The sequence below is a fragment of the Hypomesus transpacificus genome, unplaced genomic scaffold, assembly GCF_021917145.1.
Source record: "Hypomesus transpacificus isolate Combined female unplaced genomic scaffold, fHypTra1 scaffold_383, whole genome shotgun sequence".
NCBI lineage: Eukaryota > Metazoa > Chordata > Actinopteri > Osmeriformes > Osmeridae > Hypomesus > Hypomesus transpacificus.
The window spans coordinates 3,013-22,461 of record NW_025813904.1 but is presented as its reverse complement, the minus strand read 5'-3'; the positions used below and the strand labels follow the sequence as shown (position 1 = coordinate 22,461).

General features: G+C 48.1%; 2 protein-coding genes across 2 annotated transcripts; one reads left to right on the top strand and one right to left on the bottom strand.

Annotated features, from left to right (window-relative positions):
• Nucleotides 1-8: 8 nt before the first annotated feature.
• Nucleotides 9-5,792, bottom strand: fam114a2 (family with sequence similarity 114 member A2). The gene is made up of 14 exons (XM_047016464.1): nt 5,669-5,792; nt 4,895-5,137; nt 4,653-4,752; nt 4,446-4,550; nt 4,133-4,239; nt 3,810-3,944; nt 3,251-3,409; nt 2,889-3,012; nt 2,667-2,752; nt 2,362-2,460; nt 1,862-2,001; nt 1,591-1,663; nt 1,123-1,176; nt 9-935 (listed from the first exon to the last, which is right to left on the bottom strand). Exons 2-14 carry the CDS (start codon nt 5,126-5,128, stop codon nt 834-836), a joined length of 1,518 nt encoding a protein of 505 aa, XP_046872420.1. The 5' UTR covers nt 5,129-5,137; nt 5,669-5,792; the 3' UTR covers nt 9-833.
• A 209-nt stretch (nt 5,793-6,001) lies between these two features.
• On the top strand, nt 6,002-7,721 carry LOC124464566 (microfibrillar-associated protein 3-like; the record flags this gene model as incomplete). The annotated part of the gene is made up of 3 exons (XM_047016465.1): nt 6,002-6,098; nt 6,471-6,793; nt 6,933-7,721. Coding segments are annotated over exons 2-3 (1,072 nt in total), but the record flags the coding sequence as incomplete, so codon positions are not given.
• Between the last annotated feature and the right edge of the window lie 11,728 nt (nt 7,722-19,449).

Here is a 19,449-nt window from a genome sequence, read left to right as displayed (position 1 = left end):
TTAAAGTATTTTTGTTAAAGAAAAACCTTTTATTTGAAATACAGAAAATACCTGACAATTAAATTCCCCCCGAAAATAACACTTGATACCGTGAAAGAGCACTGGTTATATAATCAAATTACACAAAATTGCAACTTCTGTGACAGTTTTGAATCTGTAAAGGGGTAATTTGTTCCAACAATAAAATAAATTGGAGGTCAAATTTAACGTTAGACAGACATGTACAGAACACACCTGAAATACTGTTTCATCCTGAGGTATTAGTGTTCTGAATAAAGAACTGAATTAGTCATTGAGAGATTAACCAAATGTATTCAGTTGTAAAAACAAACAAACAAACATACATATAAAAGACATTTACTACTGACTTGGATGAGCAAGTACTATTCAAAATGCAGCATCATCTCTAGACCCTGAAACTAAATGCTTCTATCTACAATGCTATATGCTTTCAGCACTGAGCAAAATGACAAAAAACACTGTTGAAGAATACATTTCCTTCCAGGCGTCAAATTAGGTGAGATGAACTAAAACAGAATTAAAAGTCGAGGCTGTTTAGAAAACGGCAATGACAACACCAGTTTGATAAAGGCTTCCCTAAGTTGCCTCTTAAGCTCAAGGGCCAATCAGCAGACCAGTTAAAGCCAGTACCACACTGTTAACGTATCCGACCCCCTCCCGCTCTACCCCCCAACGTGTCTGCAGGTGTGTGTTTAGGAGTGTAGCATGGCAATACAGCCAGCAAAGGAATCCTTTACAGCTAAACTTACGAGTCCATTATTGGCACTGCTGTCGAGGCAGGAAGTTGTCACCGCTGTAGAAAGAGGAAGTGGTCACGGCTGGGCCGAGTCTGTCCTACTCTGGATGTGTGTGACCTCCAGGACGGGCATGAGCAGCTGGAAGGCATCCTGGATGTAGGACGCACTGTTGGAAGCCTGGAGAAGAGAAGAAGAAGAAAAAGGATGAGGAGGAGAAGAGAAGAAGAAGGAGGAGAGGAAGGTGCTTTATGGATGAGTATACAATTGTGTGGTGGTGTACTTATTCTTGTCATTCTCTACCGCTCAGACACACACACACACACGCTGTGACATGCAGCAGGCGTGGAGATAGTCAGACCCCCACCTCTAGAAATACACCGGTGATGAGAGGATTGAGCACGTCACCTCCCTTACTCGCCTGCGGAAAAAAGACAGAAAAAAAGAAACACAACACCAAAACATTTACATCTCGTTAAGAGTCCGTCCTTTCCGATATCACCCTGCTCTCTCCTGATTTTCATCCTGCAGCTTTTGCATCTCCATTACTGCCGTGTCAGGAAGACAAACGACACCAATTTGCCATCGCCCAGACACTCACCCTCCCGAATCGAGACACTTACACTTTCTATTAAATAAAGTCTGAAAAAGTTGAAGAAACTCATCCCAGACAATCTGGTGGAATGCCAGACAAACAAGATGTCCTTTAAACGTCCTTCCATACTTCAATCCAGAACGTAGGGTGCGGCAAATGTAGTTGCAAGGTAGACAAATAGCTGGTACTCGCTTTCGGTGAACATGCGTGTGGGAGAAGAGACAGGAGGAAGGATCTTACCCCTAATGTGGTTAAAGCGGAGGTGAACTTCTTGGACTGCAGAGATACCTCCTTGCACAAAACAATGGTTACCCTGGAGGATAAGCAGAATATTCAGTGAAAAGAAGTTGAAGGAAACACCCGCATGACATGCAGTGTTTCTCGAAGGCCAGATTGTCCGGTCTGTGTTCCTTATCCACGACTAAATGCCTGGACGGCCTCGTTCAGTCGTTTATGGTGCTCTGGAGAGATGGGATCTAGAGCCTTGGGAGGCGGGCAGGCAGGGACGTACTGTGCGAGGATGCGGGCCTGTTCCAGGGTCGCAACCTCGGGGCTGTGCGAGAACAGGATCATCTCCGCCACCTTGTGGAACTGCTCGATGGAGCGAGCGGTCAGCTCCGCCAGGCTCCGGATGGCGGCCGAGTGGACGTCCTGACAGGAAGTGAACAGGAAGTGAACAGGAAGTGAACACTGTAACTTGTATAACTGCATGCTCTTATGGGTCTTCCCTTTTGGCACTTAGTTTTTTCACAATGTATACTTCATGTTTTGGCTGCTTGCAATGTTTGGGACTACCTCGTTGTTATGATCAGTGACCTATGCTCTTTTGTAAAGCTCTCTCTTGGAAGTCGCTTTGGATAAAAGCGTCTGCTAAATGCATAAATGTAAAATGTAATGTAAATGTAACAGGGACGAGAAAAACGACTTTGTTTATCTGCCACTTGTGCCGTTTCCTACGGTACTTATAGGTTGGATTTTTTTTTTGTGTGTAGCTATTTCTTCTTCTCCTACCTCGACCGTGTACGGTTTTGTCTCATCTTCTTGCCCTTCTTCTTCCGCCTCCACAGGCTTGGTCATCTCAGCAATCTGCTCACAGGCGCCCCTGCTGGCCTGCGGAGGGAAATGCATTTGATAAACCCAGAGATTACCATCAACTTTCACCTATCGTCATCAACTTTCATCAGTTATAAGCCACAACAAAATAATATATCGATGTAATACTGGTTACATCAGGAGCAAAATATGCGCTCCGTCTTACCAACAATGACCAGTGGATGGCGACACACACACACTAACAGGCACATGTCTGTCCCTACCTTTCCCAGCTTGTTGGCTGTTGTTGATAAGCGCAGCCCATTCAGAGCCTCTGTTAATTCCCTTAGAAACTCCGAGCCATCTTCGTCTGAAAGAGAGACGTATATGCTTTAGCTGTGCATATCCTAGGCACTGACATTTTATACTAATATTGACGTGAGTAAAATACACAATAAAAACAAAACGGTTCCCAGCCTGGGATGTTTTCCTGCGGCGTTCTCTACCTTTCTTCTCGTCCACCTCGTCGTCATCGAACTCGACCAGGGAGAAGGGCTCCTTGATCAGCTCCAGGTCGTGTCTCAGCTGGGCTAGCTCTTCCCCTGACAGGGTGGTCAGGACAGACTTCACCTACACACACACACACACACACCCCCACCCACACGCACACACACACGGGTCATGTTTAGTCACAAGTCCTTTCTCACAAACACACCCTCCCTCCCCCCCTCCCTCCCACACACAGGCACTCTCAATCTCTCTCACACTTTCTTTCTCTCACATATCCCACCCCCTCACACACACACACACACACACTTATCACCAACTCTCTCTGTCATGCGTGTGTGTGATGGCTCCACGACATCACCTTGGCCTCGCTCTCCCTGGACAGGATCTCCAGGGCCTCCAGGTGGGCCAGACCCTGGAAGCCGTCGAACAGCATCCCGTAGTGGGCCTTCTTCTCCGCCGCGCACGCCACCTCCTCCGCCGTCTGCTGCTCCTCGCGCTCCTTGGCCTCCCTCAGCACCTGCACGCAACCCAATGAGTGTGTCAGAGAGAGAGAGAGAGAGAGAGAGAGAGAGAGAGAGAGAGAGAGAGAGACAGAGAGAGAGAGACAGACAGACAGACAGACAGACAGACAGACAGAGGGAGACAGACAGACAGACAGAGGGAGGGAGAGAGAGAGAGAGAGAGAGAGAGAGCGAGAGCGAGAGCGAGAGCGAGAGCGAGAGCGAGAGCGAGATAAAGGTTCTCTGTGTGTCCCCTGGTGTGTGTGTGTGAGAGAAAGTGTCTGTGTGTAGCTAGCTCAGCAAGAGCTGAGACAGAGCCTGGCCCAGATCAGCTTCCCGTTCGACCAACCCTCCCCAGAGAGCAGAGCCTGGCGGTGGGGGTACGAGGGAGGGAGAGGTGCCTGGGGGTCTCCGTACCTGGGACAGCGTGGAAGACCTGATCATCAGCCCCTTGGTCTTCTTGAAGCCGGGGTCTCCCTCCGAGATCACGTCCATGGTCTTCTTCCCTAGGAACTCCAGGGCGTCCAGCCCCCCAGTGAGGACAGTCTTCCCCTGGAGGATGCAAACCAAGATCATTGAGGAAAACGTCATAATCAGGGTCACATACTGGTGGTTAGAGGGGAGGGGAGGGGAGGGGAGGGGAGGGGAGGGGAGGGGAGGGGAGGGGAGGGGAGGGGAGGGGAGGGGAGGGGAGGGGAGGGGAGAGAGCGAGAGCCAGGAGAGGAGAGCTTCTTACTTACAGTGCTTTGAACAACACTGGTGAGTGAGGACAGCATCCCCATGGCACTGCCCACCGCCGACTCACTGCCGTCCCCTTCTGCCTGGTCTGCCTCAGAGCTCGCCTCACCTGGACCAAACACACCACAACAACATGCCTGTTTATATGTGTGTGTGTGTGTTTGTGTGTGTGCAACTAGTCACACAACCACCATCTCCCCCACATCATCATCACAGTTTATCATGTCACGGTTTACAGTTGCAGGGGATTATATCTAATCCAGACCAGGATGAGTCAGGCCTGTGCAGGCGAGCACACTGAGTCAGCGTTCTCACCCTGTGCCCTGCTCTCCGGCCCCGCCCCCTTGGCAGACAGCTCTGTGGGGCTGGGGATTCCCAGGGACGTCTCTGCCTTTTCTATGGCCTGGGTGATCCCATGGCCTGGTGGACAGAACAGGTTCAAAAAAAGCCGACTTCAGTGTCTCTGAATCGGTTTAAGGATACTGGCGGTAGTCGGCCATGTTTGCCGATGGATCCACTCACCTACTGTAGCCACCGTGGCTGTGGCCGTTGACAGGAGGGATTTACCCCAGTTGCCCCAGTAGCCCCAGCCCCCCTGGGCTACGGTGGACTCACTGGAGGGCTGGAGAGAGGGGGGAGAGGGAGGGAGGAGGAAAGGGGGGGAGGGAAGACGAAGGTGACAAAGGAATTACAACGCTGGTTGTGACCTGATCGGGGTCAGTATGAGATAAGATGGTCGCATTTTGTCTCAAATGTAGCCTTACCGTGGCTGTTTCTTCCACTGCATTAGGTTTCACCTGGGTCTCCTCCTGGACCTCCACCGGAGGTTTGGTCTCAGGTCTTCTTCTGGTTTTCCGGCTCGGGGCAACATCTGCGGACACTTCGCCCGAGGTCTCGTCCGGTGTCTGGGGCGAGCTGGCGTCTGGGGTCACGGGGGATGGCTGGGGTACGACCTCATCACTCCCCGCCGGAGCACCGGGAGCTTCGCTGTCCGACATCTTACATACCTGACGTTATCGGATAAACAAACAACTGTTTCAGTAATAAATAAATACAAATGTCAGTATTAAATGATGTTGTATCGATTTAAAATAAACAATTGCTATGCTAGCTATCAAAGGCTATTGATAGACTATATTGGTAGCTAGCTAGCTAATTGGCAACATAACCTCGAGTGCCTACTTCAATGTCAAAGCTATAATTGTACTGTAGCTACTGACTCACAACATCATTAGACAACAGTAAGCCTTCCTTGCAGCTAAAGAAAACAACTTTGCTTAAAGACATCACCTTAACCGTAAAATAAGCGTTAAAGCCAACACTGTTTTGAGCTCTCCTCTCTAATACGAAGCGAAATAACTCGAAATAACTCGCAAAAAAGTATTGCACTGTACTAGAGTTGTCAACTGTCAGCTTGCTAGGTTAGCTACCTAGCCAGTTTAGTTGTCTAGCTTGGTCGTTTGGTCGTGTTTCTACGAATATGCTAGACTGTACTGTGAAGAAAAGAACCGAGAGGCGTTGATGAATATTGTCTGTACCTTGTTAAAAGCTATTCAATCCAAGATCTCGTATGGTATTCTTGATGTCTCCTTCTACTAGGTGTTGCGATTAGCCACGTCACACGGCGATTTGTTTTGGGTTCTCTCTGCCTGGCGAATGATTTTCTTATTCTGTGCTGCATTGTGTTGCACGGTAAAGAGCATATCGCCATCTACTGACAACAGGGGATATAGTTTCAGTCACTAGCTTAGGCTAGGTCAGCAAAAAAAAAGTTCACAGCACTCTGTTCAGACACAGGTATGGAGTCAGTATCGCAATTACTATCACGTCAATGAATGGATAAACACACCGCGACAGTAAACTATGAACCTCCACGTAGGCTTGTTTACACCGCTGTCATCTGACATGATGTGGCCACGCCCTGCCTTGACCCGATGAACACGGAAGTTGGTTGTGATGCTCACGAAGGTAAAGTCAGACCACCAAGGTTTTGTCTTCATATCTTTTTATTTACTGATTCGGTGTGCTGTCTTATCATAACTAATATACATTTAGGATGATACCATGTGACAAAGTGAGATGAGGCGTACTTATGAATGTTGTTAGGATATCTCTGTTCAACAGGTGTTTGTGTAAGCTTTTGCGAGCCAAATGTTATCCTTCTTGTATAAGAGTTTTTTATTAATGATTAGCTATCTTATGACAGTTTTCCATCAGCAAATATACTAAAGCACAGTCTTATATTCCAAATCATGGAACTGATTTGCTATTTCTCACTCACTGCAAATGTATTGCCTTTGTAATGTTACACCTTTACCCTACTAAAGGCTTGTTCAACAGGTTCCAGATCAACGAGCCTTGATGTGAACAGATCTCAAATATGTCACCGAAGCTGAACTGCGTCAGGCCATTCCTCAGATGGTTTTTAGCGTGTTTCTCCATATCGGTAGTCCTTTCAAACGGACAAGTTGAGGTAGCGACCTCGCACGCGGCCCGCAACCGTTCTGCGGTGTCACTCCAGCTCCTGGCCGATTTAACGCCCCGCAGAGAAATCGTGGTGAAGGAAGGGGCTAGCGCGCAGATAGAATGCAACGTGACCGGTTCCAATGACGACATCCAGTGGTACAACTCCAAAGGTGTCGTTCTTGATGCGGATGAAGGAGGTTAGCAGAAACGAAAAATCACAACAACAAAAAAGAACCACTTTAATAAAGCTTTCAATTAAATCATTTTAATGTAAAAAAACGGTTGAACTGTCTGATGCGATTGCTCCTACCCTGTCCTGCCCCCTTCCTCCTCTAGGTGGCAAGTGGCGTATTGAGGAGGGGGGCGTCCTAAACATCACCAGCGTGTCGTTCGAGGACAGAGGCAGGTACACCTGCATCGCCTGGGGCCCGTCCGGCTCCTCCAACTACACCATCGTCCTCCGTGTGGCCTACGTCTCCGGCGGCATGGGCCTCTACTACGTCATCGTGTGCCTGGTGACCTTCACCATCATCATGATCCTCAACGTCACCCGCTTCTGCATGGTCCGCAGCCACCTGAGCAAGACCGAGAAGGCCATCAACGAGTTCTTCCGCACGGAAGGCGCCGAGAAGCTTCAGAAGGCCCTGGAGATCGCCAAGCGCATCCCCATCGTTACCACGGCGAAGACGCTGGAGCTGGCTAAGGTGACCCAGTTCAAGACCATGGAGTTCGCCCGGCACATGGAGGAGCTTGCTCGGAGTGTGCCGCTGCCCCCGCTCATCCTCAGTTGCCGGGGCTACGTGGAGGGCGCCATGCGGCCCTCAGACACCGCCCGGCCGGAGGGGGAGGTGGTGGGGGGTAGGCAGGCCATCGATGGCCCCCGGCCCGGGGGGGATGGAGGGGGGTGCGGGGAGTGCTGCGTGGTCCCTGTGCCTGAGGAGGAGGAGGAGGAAGGTAGGGAGGGAGGAAGAGGAGGAGGGGAGCAGGGAGGGGTGAAGGAGAGAAGCCTGGATGTCCTGGTGTCTGTACACCCGCAGTTGAAGAGTGTGGTGGCAGGGAGGGAGGAGGAGGAGGGGAGAGAGGAGGAGGGAGAGGAGGAGGAGGGAGAGGAGGAGGAGGGGAGAGAGGAGGAGGGAGAGGAGGGAGAGGAGGAGGAGGGGAGAGAGGAGGAGGGAGAGGAGGAGGAGGGGGGAGAGGGGGCCTCAGAGGATGCCGAGGCATTTGTGCCCATGCTGGGAACAGGCCCACCCAAGAGCAGAGTCCAGGAAAGCCACATCTAGTCTCACCTGCATCGCCTCCATGGAAACTAACCAATTATAGGCCACCAGGAAGTAGAGACTCCGCCCATATATGGCAAGGTGGGCGCGTGAGAGCGAGGCGTGCTTGTGAACTGTTACTGCCTCTGCCTTCCCACCTGCCAGCAAGGCCATCACTGGTGGGAGGGGCTACTGTGTGTTGCCATAGAGAGGGGTGGTTGGGACTGTGAGGTAAGGCCTATTGTGATTGTTTTGAAAGGGTATTCCTGGCTTTGCCGATGCAGTGCATACTGTTTTTGTAGCATAGCTAACAGAACCTGAACTTTATCACGCTTCACTCACCTTAACCTAAACGAGGCTTGATTTGTTCTAAAAATTATGGTTTGATTGATGAACACTATACAATAACATTGTTTGTATATTCAAGCAATAACGATCATTGCTTTACTGTGTGTCACTGTAACCCTGAACTGGAAATGACCCAAAAGGTGTGAAATTCAAGTGCAGTAATGTCCACATGGTGGAGCTGTTGGGTAACTCTTCTGTGTAGCAGACTGGTTGACCACTCAGGTGAATGACTCAGAGACGACAGCACTTTACCAGACTAGAGATCTAATTGGCTAATGGGCCCAAGGTCAAATAAACACCTAATTAAACTGAGTATGAGTCATTCTAATGGTACCCACTTCACTCTCTTGGAAACCACTCTGCTACCTGTGGCAACAGGCTTCAATTACTGCAATTATAAAACACTTTAATTATCTGCTGAGGTTTAATTTCGGTAATATGTTGACTTTGCTGAGGTGAAAGTATAGGTTGGGATTAATTTGACTGTTACTTATATTTTTTCGGAAGATTTAGAATAGGAATGTTTTATTTGTGTGTGTTTTTTTTTACTTTTAAGTTTGCTGCTTGTCACCGACTCCCTCTTGGTTTTGAGGAGCAGTCGTTTGAAAAGTCCCCAAACAGAAAAGAGACAGGTTGCATGATTCTGTAACACCGCACAGCAAAGTTCTTTATTCATCTTTATTATTTATCCTTTTTATTATGTCATGTATTGTCACAATGTTAGTATCCAATACATTCCCAACAAACTATCTGCATATCAAGTAGGCTACTTGGGTGAAAATATTGGGACTTTCATATCGCCTGCTTCATCGTGTGTTTCCCCAGACTTAAACAGACAAACACACAACGTCCCATAGTATAAGTCAAGGACAACGACGTTATCTCTCCAGTGGATCCCTCGGGCTTCTATACTGGTATGCAGCTATACTCCGACAACATTCATGTGTTATGTATTAGCAGAAGAAACAGCTTTGTTCTACCCCCCCAACCCCCCAACCCAAAAAATGATTGTGTGTCTGTGCGTGTGCTCGCAAACTTGAACATGCACGTATCTGTAAACGGAAATGCATGCATGAGGACTGATTGAATATCAGCAGGCTTAATAACATTAATGTTGTTGATTCTTCCATTGCAATGAACCTGAAGAAAGAGAGCGAGTTTAGGCGGCAGCGTGGTAAATTGGGTGAAGGAGCAGTGCTCGTCTCGCGCGCTCTTATCCACTCCAGGACTTTGAACAAATGCACTTCAACACCAGATAATTAGCTCTACCCTTGTCAGTGGTGTTTACCCGTGGGGTGCATGCGCTCGTGTCTGTGTTGGTGGTGGTGGTGGGGGGGGGGGGGGGGGGGGCACTGTATTTCTTATATGTGATAGTCGATAGTTAAAGTGCCAAGTTTGGTGTTGTTTATCACAGCTGAACGTCTGTTGAAGGTCAGACTGGCATTGTTCCACAGTGAATTTGCCTCGAGCAATTACTGATTTATGTCAAAACTCTGAAATATACTAAACTGAAAAAACAAAACCCTTACATAATACTTCTATATAAACATATTAGCCAAGTTGCATTGTTGTCTGTCATTAATAAACATGAAAGTTTCATCATTGGCAATTCTTTTGCTCTTTTCTGTCCTGGGTGCTATTAAGGGTGTTGGTTTTACAAGTTTTTAACGATCTCTCGTTTGAGCCAACTTGAGGAGCGAAGCAGAGCTACTGGCTTGCTGCGGACTCACGCGGTGTTTTGATGTGTACAAAAAAAAACGTAGGCCTAGCCTACCTTTAAGAAAATTCCAGGACGCATCGAAAGCGGTTCTGGTTTGGCTCACAGCACACGTTGTGTGCAACCTGGTAGGCTACGATAGGCTACTTTCTCATCGAAAGGCTCGCGTGAGTCACCACGCGAGCTAAGTTTTTGTCTGTTTACCTAATTGGTTTACCAATACTGTTATTTTCCAATGAATACTTGATCCACCCCAAGGACGATCGATATCCAGTGCAATAGGTAATAACAGTGCTCTGAAGTATCACATATTCGCCGTGAGACTCACGCATTTCAGCCATTTCTAACGCCCTCACGCACGCAACACCTTGTAGCCTATTTCTCACGCATTTCAACCATTTCTCACGCTGAGAAGTAGGCAGGCGAGGAATAACCTACAGTCAATAGAAGAGGCGCAGGCATGCTGAGATGGTTGTCTCGAGTTATACAGGTTTAAGGCAATGGGGCAGGGGGGAGGGCGATTATGTCAGGGTGGCCATGAAAACGTAGAAAAGTATTCGTCCTTAAATTCATGGGTGAAACGTAGTCATTCGGGGAGTTCGGCATAGTACAAAGAAGCAGCGAAGCCTCGTCTTTTCCATTAGTGAACCCTGTTACCGATGGCAGCTTTAAAGCAGGGAGTAGGTTAGTAATAGAAACGGCATAGCATGACATCTTCCATTCATCCCACAGTTACATATGGTATTTGAAATTGCCTACAGACGATTTCGCTGTAGGTCATCAACCCCCATATTCATTTAACATGTAATTTCTAAAACATTATTCTCCTCGCCTGCAGGACTTGAGGTTTGCAAAGATTTTTTGCAGGATTGCAAATTGCTTAAAATTCTCTCGAGGATACTGAATATGAAAATCAGAGGCCATGAAACTGCTCGACAGATAGGCCGGTGTGAAAAACCAAAATGTCACAAAAAAGTAAATCAAATCCTTTGAACTTTAAACACGTGAGAAAAAAAATCGTCTTTCAACTAAGCATTATCTACGATATATATTTCCCAAACTGGGCCAGAGTAAAGAGAACCTCATTAGCTTGCGGGTGACCCTAGTCTAATAGAAGCATTAGTCATATGTAGCGGGCTAGAACCGATAAGACAATCCACAGCTATCTTCCTCACAGGCCCTGATAGGACCATAGGCAGCAACCCGGGTGCTGTAATTGGCTACTCTGTGGGTCATCTCCGGGGACAATGTACCTTCAACTTCCTGCTAGTATGACTAATATCCTGCATGGCAGGAAGTCCTGGGGGGGCTGTGATTCACCATGGCTGCGAAGCGAAGGAGGTGTGACAGGAACGCTCCGCTCCTAACCTTTCCTAAATAATTACAGCGCTCCTCCGTGCTGTCGTCGGTAGGTCGCGGCAGTAAGAATGGGAGTCTTGAGGCCGGCCGAGGAAGGCTTCTGTCACCTGGCTAATGGAAGCCAGGGTGAGGGGTGGTGGCAGGCGGGAGCCACAGGGGGCTTGGACGGACATATTGGGGTCAGATACTTCATCTCTCTCTCTCTCTCTCTCTCTCTCTCTCTCTCTCTCTCGCCCCCTCTCTCTCTCTCTCTCTCTCTCTCTCTGTCTCTCTCTGTCTCTCTCTCTTGCCCTCCCTCCCGGTTCTCTCTGAGGTAGAGCAGGGCTGTGTCAGGGACATTTTAACTTATGCATTAGCAGGGCAATTTAGAGTAGCCAATGATGTCATGGGCTGAGGGTCTAAGATAGTCTAATAATGGGGTCGTTCTAGTATTTAGGCCTGGTCTGTCCTAATACCCAGGCCTGGTTTGTCGATGTTTCACACAGTCACACACATACCATATGGCTCTTTCTCTCCTCACTCTCTCTTTTCCGTTCTCTCCATTTATCTCCCTCCCTTGCTCCCCCCTTCCTCCCCCACCCTCTCAAACCCTATTTCTCTCCCTCGCTTTTTCACTCTCTCTATTTCTCATCCTCTCATTTGCACAGTTCCTTCTCTGATAGCTGTTATCCGTAACTCCTATTGTCTTCTACTGCTTCAAAGAGAAATTTCACACCACAGTAGATAAGCTAACAAGATTCCGTCTGTTTTTTGATTAAACTCACTGTCAGAGACGTATGGGAAGTCGGGCGGAGGGGGGGGAGGGGGGGAGGGGGGGGGGGGGGTGCACGTTCAACACTCTGTGAAGGCAAAGTTTAAAGAATGTTTCATAGTGCGGTCGTTGCTGATTTACAGAGTGACTGTCTCCTCATAAATATGCAGTAATGCCACTCATGAAACATTTATTGTACCAGCCAGCTGCTTCCGCCATCTTGTCAAAGTCAAACAGGAGAGCGTGTCTTTCTCGGCTTCTTATCGTGTCTTGTGAAAAGTGACCGGCTTTTCTGTGAAATTTCAAAGCTTCACTGGGGATTTCTTTTTTGTGTGTGCGCCTGGTTTCCGTTTAAAGTTAGATTTCGTCCTCAATAGCTTTCCAAAGACTCTGAATATGATAGTGGCTGCATGTGTCTTGAGATCACATATTGTTTCTAGCTGTGGCATAGTCCCTGTTCACCACTGCCACATGGCAGTCACACATTTATCCAGGCCACATGAAACAGCGTACCAATTACGCACTCCATTTGGTCAAAACATTTTCCTTTTGAAGGCAACAAAATGCCCACATCTCCTCCAAACGAAACTAAAACAGCTCTTTAAAACACTCGGTGTGGTGTCCAGGACGTCCCTCCGTGCGGGACCAGAGGAGGATGGGAAGATGAGGAGGAAGGGATGGAGGGATGGGCGGAGAGGAAGATACAAAGAGATTGTGTTGATTTGAGCCACCTCTCTTCTTTCACAGATCAGAGCCCAAGAACACACAACGTGAAGTACCCGGCCTCCTTTCTCACACACACACACACGCACACACACGCACACACACACACACACTCCACTCTGACAAGCTTTAGAGAATCCTGAGAAAGTAGTCAGCCAGGCAGGCCTTGCTGATCCCATTCGCTGTGCTAGTCAGTCTCAGACAATAGCGTCTAGCGGCTAGCTAGCCACAGTCCCAAAACCCATCCTACCATGCTGCACAGTAGTACTATACGAGGAGAAGGACAAAGTTCAAGGCACAATGTTGCGACGAAGAATGAGATTTGAGACGCAAGGCCAATTAGTAATGCAACATGATGGATGCCAACTGCCGTTAAAAATAAAGAAAAAAAAACGCTAGCAGCACTAGCAGCTAGCTAGCTGTCGACAGAAGTAGTCGACAGACGTAAAGCTAGCAGCTAGCTAGCTGTCGACAGAAGTAGTCGACAGACGTAAAGCTAGGAGCTAGCTAGCTGTCGACAGAAGTAGTCGACAGACGTAAAGCTAGCAGCTAGCTAGCTGTCGACAGAAGTAGTCGACAGACGTAAAGCTAGGAGCTAGCTAGCTGTCGACAGAAGTAGTCGACAGACGTAAAGCTAGCAGCTAGCTAGCTGTCGACAGAAGTAGTCGACAGACGTAAAGCTAGCAGCTAGCTAGCTGTCGACAGAAGTAGTCGACAGACGTAAAGCTAGCAGCTAGCTAGCTGTCGACAGAAGTAGTCGACAGACGTAAAGCTAGGAGCTAGCTAGCTGTCGACAGAAGTAGTCGACAGACGTAAAGCTAGGAGCTAGCTAGCTGTCGACAGAAGTAGTCGACAGACGTAAAGCTAGCAGCTAGCTAGCCCCAGTCATGCCTAGGGGGAGAAAGAACGCCCATAGCTCAAGGTGCATTTACACTGAGCAAACTGAAAGCATCTGCCAGGCAACAAAGCATCAAAGCCTGTTCCCATTTCCAATTCCTTTCTATGGCGGCGGCGTAATATGCTGGAAGAAGACAAAACAAACAAGGCAACAAAAACTCATTTGTTTACGCGCGGAGCCTTAAGTATTTGTGACGTCTCGAAGCAGGAGAGACGGAGAGCAAACAACTACTGATCAGAAGAGAACAACCAGGAAGAATGCAGATGTTTTGATCTGTGTGTGTGTATTTGTGTGGGCGTTTTTGAATAGGTGTGCGCGCGTGTGTGTGCATTTGCATGTATCCAGGCATGTGTGTGTGCATGTGAGAGAGAGAGAGAGAGAGAGACGGAAAGAGATGAGGAAAGTTGAGAATAAACCAATATTTATTCCTTCAAGTGGTTGCAGGGATGTGCACGTTTAAACACTGTGTGTACTTGCACAGGTTCGAAGTGAAGAACCTCAAACTTCGTGCAGCTCTTGATCAGCGTCTCTGAACGCACCCTCAGGACGGCAGCAGGAGTGCGCCGCGTCCCGAAACAAGTGTCCCCCGCGATGCCTCACACAGAGAGAGAGATGGATTAACACGAGTGTCAAACGGAGGCTGGGTTTGAAGATTGAAGAAGTGTGCTTTCTCTTCCGACGTGGGAGAGAGAGGAGGAGAAGGGGGGGGGGGGCTGCTATCTCCGAACCCTCTCTGGCGAGTCTTGCCCTCGCTCTCCTTCCCTCACTGTCAAGGCTGAGGAGGACTTGAGGGTGCGTGTGGCGAAGTGGCGTATCTTCCAGAGAGCCTCCGGGAGAACACACAGCCTTCACATCTCCGTCGAGCACCGTGGCGTTGACAATTAAAGTAATGACTTATTTCATGTTTCAGGAAGTTTGTTTTATTTGAAGATGTTTCGTGGCGCTGAAGTGTTTTTTGGTGGACTTAGGATTTGAAGAGGCCGCTGGACTTGAGATCGGATGAGGACAGCGATATCAAAAACAACAAAAGGAAAAAACGAATGTGTGTGTTTCCGAAAAAATAGTCCAACACACACTGTTTGAGAAAGTTTATTGAAATCCGCTGACGTGTAAAAGAAAAAAGAGTTTCATTTTCCAGCAGTGGGTTTTGCCAATTTTTTGCGAGGCCTTTTTTTTTTTGTTATGACTCAGAACACCAATTACCCTGAAATCCAGGGGAGGAGTTTGCCAAAAAAGCTCAACAGAATTCCATCCCCCCCCCAAAAAAAACTCTAAATGATCTTGGCAAGGATGAACAGGCCATTTTATCTCCAGTAATGTTTAGTTTGATTGTTTAGCCGCGTAACACAAGGCAGCTGTGGAGGGCTGGCTGTGTGCTCAGAGACACCACAGAGAGATTCTTCACTGTGAAGGTTTGCAAGAAGATCGTCCGCCGGGCTTTTATCCAAGAAACTACTTCACAAGGGAATACCACCTTCGGTAAACAAAGCAATCACCCCCTTCCCTCCCCACCTCACACACACACACACACACACAATCACACATACTTATACCCACACATACACACACACATATTCACACATACACATACTTATACATATACACACACACACAGCTCCCCCCCCAAACACACACACACACATAATCACACATACACATCCTTATACCCACAAATATTCACACACACACAGCCCCCCCCCCCCCCGCCCCTACACACACACACAAAACAACAGGTGCAACTCCTAGCTGCCAGGGACTCTTTGAAGTCTTCATTTGCAGGTTAAGATGATACATCATCCTGATGCTGGAAGGAAAAGTCATTATGAGTTCCTCTTGGATTTGTTGACAGAGCGCTGTAATAGATTTGGTCCAGAGACGATTCCTTCTGCATGAATGACACACTCTGAGGGACTGTCCAACATCAGGATATTAAAACTGGTCGATAACGCTGAATTGCGGATGCGTCTGTGTGCTGCATGATTGCCGGCTCACTGGCAAGGGTTGCAAAACAAACTGCTTAATTTGCATGAAATGAAAAACAAAGTTGTTCATGTTTTTATAAAGGTTTAAATTGGCAGGGTTGTGTACACTTTGATCATCCAATACTTGAACATACAATGTTTACTTGGGTAAACAGTGCTCCACACTGATCTGTGGTCTGTGTATACTGTACATCACTCAACTCTCACACACACACACACACACACACACAGAGCCTGCCTAATGGGACAGTTCTCCAGTCTGTCTGTGGATATTCTCTGACTTGTGGTTTAATGGTATGGAACTAATAACACAGCAACCTCTGCAGGCTGGCATTCTCTCACCTCATGCACATCCACCTGGATATCCCTGCCTCCTTACCTGCCCTGGGGGGAGAACTGGAATAGACAGGCTGTGTGTGTGTGTGTGTGTGTGTGTATGTGTTTGTAAGAAAAAGCTGCAATAGTGCCAGTCAGTCGGCCCCATTAGCTATTTATGACTGGCCTAAAGGGGGCTCCACTCTGAATTCTGATGCGCAGATCACAGAACACTATCAGACACTTCCCATTCTCTCTCTCTCTCTCTCTCTCTCTCTCTCTCTCTCTCTCTCTCTCTCTCTCTCTCCCCCCTCTCGCTCTCCTTTCACACCTCTCTCCCCATTTCTCTCCATCTCTAACCCTCCCTTCGTTCCCCCCTTCCTTCTCTCTCCCCCTCTCTCCTTTTCTCTCCCTCTTTCCCCTCTCCCTCTCTTCTCCTTTTACTTCTTACCTCTGGACGTGGCGACGGTCAGCGCTCACGTGGCAGAGCGCCGGGCGCCCTGTCTCTGCCGTCTAGCGCTCCCTGAATCAAGGCTCGCTCCCTGTGTCAGCGGCGGACAGAAGCACTAAATGTTTGCAGCTGCCATATTGGCTGTGCATCTGGGTTGTTAACCTGCAGGGCTGCAGAGCGTAAGTCTGTCAGGGTGACAGAGGTTGTTTGCAGCCGCGCCGGAGCGATGACAAGCCGCGTCTGAGCCCCAAGCTCAAATATCAACTCTTGGATCTTGGAGTTTCAGTTGTGTTCTCTGTAAAACTGGGCGAGCCGCCCCCAACCAATGACCCAAACAGACACACCCACATCGCACATTTCAAAGTGTTTATTTAACACCAAAAGTGCTGTTGATGAGGAAGGAGGACGCGTTCTATCAACACTCAGGTAAATCAAACACTCCCGGGGAGAAATTAACCTTTTTTTCCGGGTGCCACCGTGTCATCGCTGTTTGACTACAACACATTCGACTTGACGAACGCCGGTGTGGATGAAACCCGACGACGGCAAAACTGCTCTGACCCCTTCCAGCGCCTCGTAGCGGTTGACCGTGAAATCCCCCGGGTTAATGAGACCCTCCTGGCCCTGTCGTCACGGTTTCCCGTAGGCCCTGGAGACATCACACGGCTCTGTTGTCGCGGAGACCTCCAAGGTCAAGCTCATCCGACACGCTTCCCTAACCATGTGAAGACTTCCACAGCGCCTCAGAGCCTTAGGCCAGGGCCTGAATACCAAGAGGGATTAATCACTCTCACGGGATCACTGACGTGTACCAGGCTCTCAGGTAGTCTGGGTGGAAGAACAGGCCTTAGAACAGGCCTTAGAACATGCCTTAGAACAGGCCTTAGAACATGCCTTAGAACATGCCTTAGAACATGCCTTAGAACAGGCCTTAGAACATGCCTTAGAATAGGCCTTAGAACATGCCTTAGAACAGGCCTTAGAACATGCCTTAGAACAGGCCTTAGAACAGGCCTTAGAACATGCCTTAGAACATGCCTTAGAACATGCCTTAGAACATGCCTTAGAACAGGCCTTAGAACAGGCCTTAGAACATGCCTTAGAACAGGCCTTAGAACAGGCCTTAGAACAGGCCTTAGAACATGCCTTAGAACAGGCCTTAGAACAGGCCTTAGAACAGGCCTTAGAACATGCCTTAGAACAGGCCTTAGAACATGCCTTAGAACAGGCCTCAGAACAGGCCTTCCACTATAGCTATTCAAAAGGTCGCTGCATTGAACCAATGTTCTACGTGGAACCCTAGCGTATCTCGGTCAGGTTCTGTGTGGAACCTCTCGACGGTTCTCCTCTTTCCTGACAGACGATTTTCGAAAGGCGAGATAGCGCTGCATCCAGACTGCAGTACCTCTCACTGGGAGGCTTCTAAATCTCACCTGACATGGACCACCGTCCCATCTGGGACTTCTGAAACATTTAGAGCCAGCAGAGAGGATTGATATGAGTGTGGAGCAGAGAGGAAAGAGGAGGGGAGAGTGGAAACAGAGACAGATTGGAGAGAAACCGAGAGAGACGGGAGACAGAGAGAGAAAAATGGAGAGAGTTGACATCCCCTCCTGAGAGATCCAGAACATAATTCATCACCCGAGAAGGAAATCCTGTCACCTATGTTTTGCAGGTTCTATCTCCCAGGTTAGAAGGAGCTACATATCGAGTAAGACTAATCCAAGTTCTCACTGTTTCCAGTCATTAACTCATCATCCCACTAATCCCCATGTGGACACTAACTGTGTAAGAAGCAAGTCGTTGTCACGTGTGTGTGTGTGAGGGTGTGTGAGGGTGTGTGAGGGTGCAGCTCCTGTAACCATGCTCTAACCACCCAGACTAACTGTGTGTCTAGGCAGAGACAACTGACAAACCAACTGATTCTGAATCATCTTTGTCCTAAAAACCAGGCAAATAACTTTCCTTCTCAGTTGTTGATTATCCGTCCTCAAACATCGTCAACGACATCATAACCAGTCCTATCGTTTGTTTGAGGAATTAGAGGAGGATGAGTTGTCTGTTTACGGAATCGAGGCCTAGAACAAACAGCATCTTGTTCGTCCTCTGCCGATGGCTTAGACGACACGTTTTTGGGAGCGGACAGCCAGCCAACACTGACAGGAAGGAAGGGAGATCCAAAACCGATAACCAAACATTGACACACTCTGAACACCTGATGACATTTGTGGCATGTGTGAAATTTGATCATAATCACTATCATGTGCGGTTTTATTTATTTATCACCTTTAGCGTTTATTCCCTAAGCACTTACCACTTTGCACTCTTTAGTTTTATTACCATATCGTCTTTTATCCTTATTGCTGTTAGTTTTGATCAAGGCTGGAACCTTTTGAGCTATCTCTGGCAGAGAGAATTTCCTTTGGGATTAATAAAGTTTCATCTCATCAAATTTTGAGGAAGTAACCATAAGTGACGCTGTGAATTGTGGGGTGTTTTCGTTCATGACTGCTTCCCCTCCAGAGTGGCGTTAGTGGCTTTGGCACATAGCGTGTCAGAGATCAAGGGCCTCACAGGTCGCCATAGTTAATCAGTGCGGACAAGCTGGATGGTGGGGTTCTCTTGTCAAACTTTCAGACACACACACACATACTCTCTCACACAAACACACGTAATCACACACACGCACACAAACTTACATATTCACTTACAAGTTTGCGTGGCTATTCTTGTGGAGACATTCAAAATCCTGTTTTCCTTAACCCCTTAATACAAAAACTTTCCCTAACTTCTAACCCTAACCCCTTATTCTAACCCCAACACTACATCTAACGCCTTTAAACCAGAAATATAGCTTAGAAATATACAGCTCTTCAAGGAGTGAGGGTCAAGATGGCCCCACGAGTTTCCTTGTTTACTATTATTGATGGGACATCTGGTGCCAAGAACGAAACCACACGTACACAAACTCTCTCTCCCTCTCTCCCTCCCTCTCTCCCTCCCTCTCTCCCTCCCTCCCCCCTCTCTCTCTCTCTCTCTCTCTCTCTCTCTCT